This window comes from Sprattus sprattus (assembly GCF_963457725.1).
Source record: "Sprattus sprattus genome assembly, chromosome: 19".
Classification (NCBI taxonomy): Eukaryota; Metazoa; Chordata; class Actinopteri; order Clupeiformes; family Clupeidae; genus Sprattus; species Sprattus sprattus.
This window is the reverse complement of record NC_137917.1, coordinates 19,032,658-19,035,443: the sequence shown is the minus strand read 5'-3', so window position 1 is coordinate 19,035,443 and position 2,786 is coordinate 19,032,658. Positions and strand designations below refer to the sequence as shown.

General features: G+C 42.5%; 1 protein-coding gene across 2 annotated transcripts in view; it reads right to left on the bottom strand.

Annotated features, from left to right (window-relative positions):
- Positions 1-241, bottom strand: part of she (Src homology 2 domain containing E) — an 8,746-nt gene extending 8,505 nt beyond the window's left edge. The window contains exon 1 of one of the 2 annotated variants that reach the window (XM_080857939.1): positions 14-241. In XM_080857939.1, the coding sequence (XP_080714065.1) occupies positions 14-23 (10 nt within the window). In that variant the 5' untranslated portion in view covers positions 24-241. The remainder of the gene's footprint in view (positions 1-13) is intronic. The other variant, XM_080857940.1, reaches the window with a different exon arrangement.
- Between the last annotated feature and the right edge of the window lie 2,545 nt (positions 242-2,786).

Genomic DNA, 2,786 nt, shown 5'->3' with positions numbered 1-2,786 from the left:
TAAGGTAACTTACAATATTTCATCCCATTCGTGTTTCTTTTCTAACTCTCCACTTCTCAGCTCGTCTTACCTATTTTTCATCTGCCGTTTTCCCTATTCTCTATTCGGGGAGCTATTCCCGCAGGATGAAGAGTAGTCTCTGCAGAGCGTAAACGCGGAAAAATTGGAAGTTTTTCTTCACTCTCACAAGAGATCCCATTCCCAGTGCGTCCAATCTGAGCAACAGTCACTAAGAGGAGTGCTCGGGGGTCTATGGGTGCGTGCGTTTGTGTGAAAAGCTGATGGGGGTGGCTTTTATCATGAGGGGGTTAGGATGAGCACTTGAGTTTGGAATATTAGGGAGGGTATGGAGTTAAGTTTCGTGTGTGTGTGTGTGTGTGTGTGTGTGTACGTGTTTGTACTCAATCTATCTGTGACGGATTGTGATCATATATAGTGTGCCAGATGCAAACAGACCAGGTGAGGGATAAGTAGTATGTTTGTGTGGGACAATGTGGGACATGTTACCAACGCTGAGAGGAAACCTACAACTTTGATAATATAATGTCTATCTAACTCAATAAGAAACATTTGTATTCTGCTTTTCTGCAATCACCTATACTTTGTCCTCTAGTTGATTCCACAGCACACCAGCTATGCCTTAAAAGATACAGGCAACAGCTTTTGCTATATGAAATATATGATGAGCTATGATGTAGCCTGGTAGCTTTTGCCTTGCCTGGTTTATATGAAACAGTAGAAGAGTTAAGCCTCTTGATGACCTTCACTGATCTCTTTTCGAATAAAAACTACTGGAGCAGAGTAAAACTATGTCGCAGTAGCAGCTCATGTGGGTAAATAAATGCATTCATATGCGTTATTTCTGACAATTTAAAACCAAATGACTAATGAAAATGCAAGACATTATCTCAAAATGCGGGACTAAGGGTCAAAATGCTATGCAATGCAGCTGGACCCCATGTCACCCTAGCTGGAGCTGTACCTGTAGGCCCAGACTGGTAATCCACCTGGTAGGCCACAATGCCAGCAGAAATACGGGGGGGGAGGGGGGATTGGACCTGCTAGTTGGGGCCCACGTCGTGTTGGAAAAGCCCATCTGACTAGGGATGACATGATCCCAAGTAGGATACCTACTGTAAGGCCGTTACAGGAAGTGCTAATGTCGTCACCTCCCCTCATCCCATCAAGTAGATCTGTTTATGCTTGTAATGTCAAAGGTCAGGTGGGTAATAATCAAATCCAGACAGAGCGTTCATGAGGATAGCAGCCAAAAATAAAAGGTTCCAAAAAGAGAAAAGGTGGAGCAGAACAAGCGAGGGAGAAAAATAAAGAAATCTCAAGGCTGATGCTGCAAAATGTGTTAAGTTGGCAAATGTAGGCCAAAAAATACTTTATTTGACGCCAGGCAAAATGAAGCGCACCAGCGCCAAATGAAGAGGAGGAGGAAAGAGTCTGGACGGAGGCTGATTCCAGTGGACGGCAGGGTCAAGTAGAGGAGGCCACTGAGGACCTGACAACCTCACAGGTGATACTGCAAATCGTGTAGTACTACTGACAGTGTTAACTGAGCTGGACCAGATGGGATCCATCATATCAAAGTCAGGTGTATAATCAGCCTGTGTGGGATGGTGGAGCTCTTGGCAGAGAATAAAGACAAACTGCACAATTAAAACCCTTATGGCAATAACCAGACCCTTGGGCCAGAAATAACAACATAGTTACACATATGAATCAGACTGTTGTTATTTCTGGCCCAAGGATCTGGTTATTGCCATAAGGGTTTTGATTGTGCAGTTTGTCGTTGAACCTTAACATTTTGAACGTTATACAGTTTAATCAATTTTACAGAAGGAATGCCATCCACCTGCGGTGACGTCACATATCTTTGACCTTTCCACTTCTGACCTCATACACAGACCACTCACTTTAAACTTTAAAACCTTCAGACCCCAGACGCTTTAGGAGATACAAACATTGAACTTTCACAGGTTCATATAGGCTACATATAGCCTAATCTACCTCCAACATAACGAAAACGGTAGATTCGCCAGCATACCAGGCAAATCAGGACCGGTGGTACAGGGGCTGAGAGGAGCCGACTTCATAAAATATCAGCTGTAGCACGCCCTAGCGGCAATCAAGGAGTTAGGCCTTCCACTTGTGGTCTACAAATCAGTTATTTCCTTATACAGCTTTGAAAAAATAAGGCATTGATGACAACTAGAACTGTGTGTGTTTAGAAAGTAATGTGATTTGAGCCTAATCACTTAAAAAAACAGAAACTGTCAAACGATCGACAAATATGAAAGAGCACACATGGTTAAAGTGAGAATGACTGCTCATGTCAAAGCTTTGTCTTGTAATCTATTATTATACATTTGAACCAAATAGTTAAATTGCTAATTGAGAAGATGGCATCTTTGACAGATACGCATCCTTTTCAAGTGTATCAATTAGCTGTATGGAAATGTGATCATGTTTTCGATTATTATTATTAATGACGGATTGTTTAAAGTTCGCTGAATATCGGCATTGGGATTTATACTCTTTGTCCCAAAGAAACACGACCAAGGTCTGATAAAATTACGCAACTACTGCAGATTGACAGATTGTCGTCACGAATATGTAAAGCATACAATGGGTCCACTGTTCCACCCACAAAGACACTTTTATCCAATGGTGTTATTCTCTCGAGCGGGACTGGGCGGGTCGAATAGTATCGGTCAAAAAGGTAACAGGTTGCCTATCGCAGGACAGAGCTGTCTGCCTATGTGAATCACAACAAT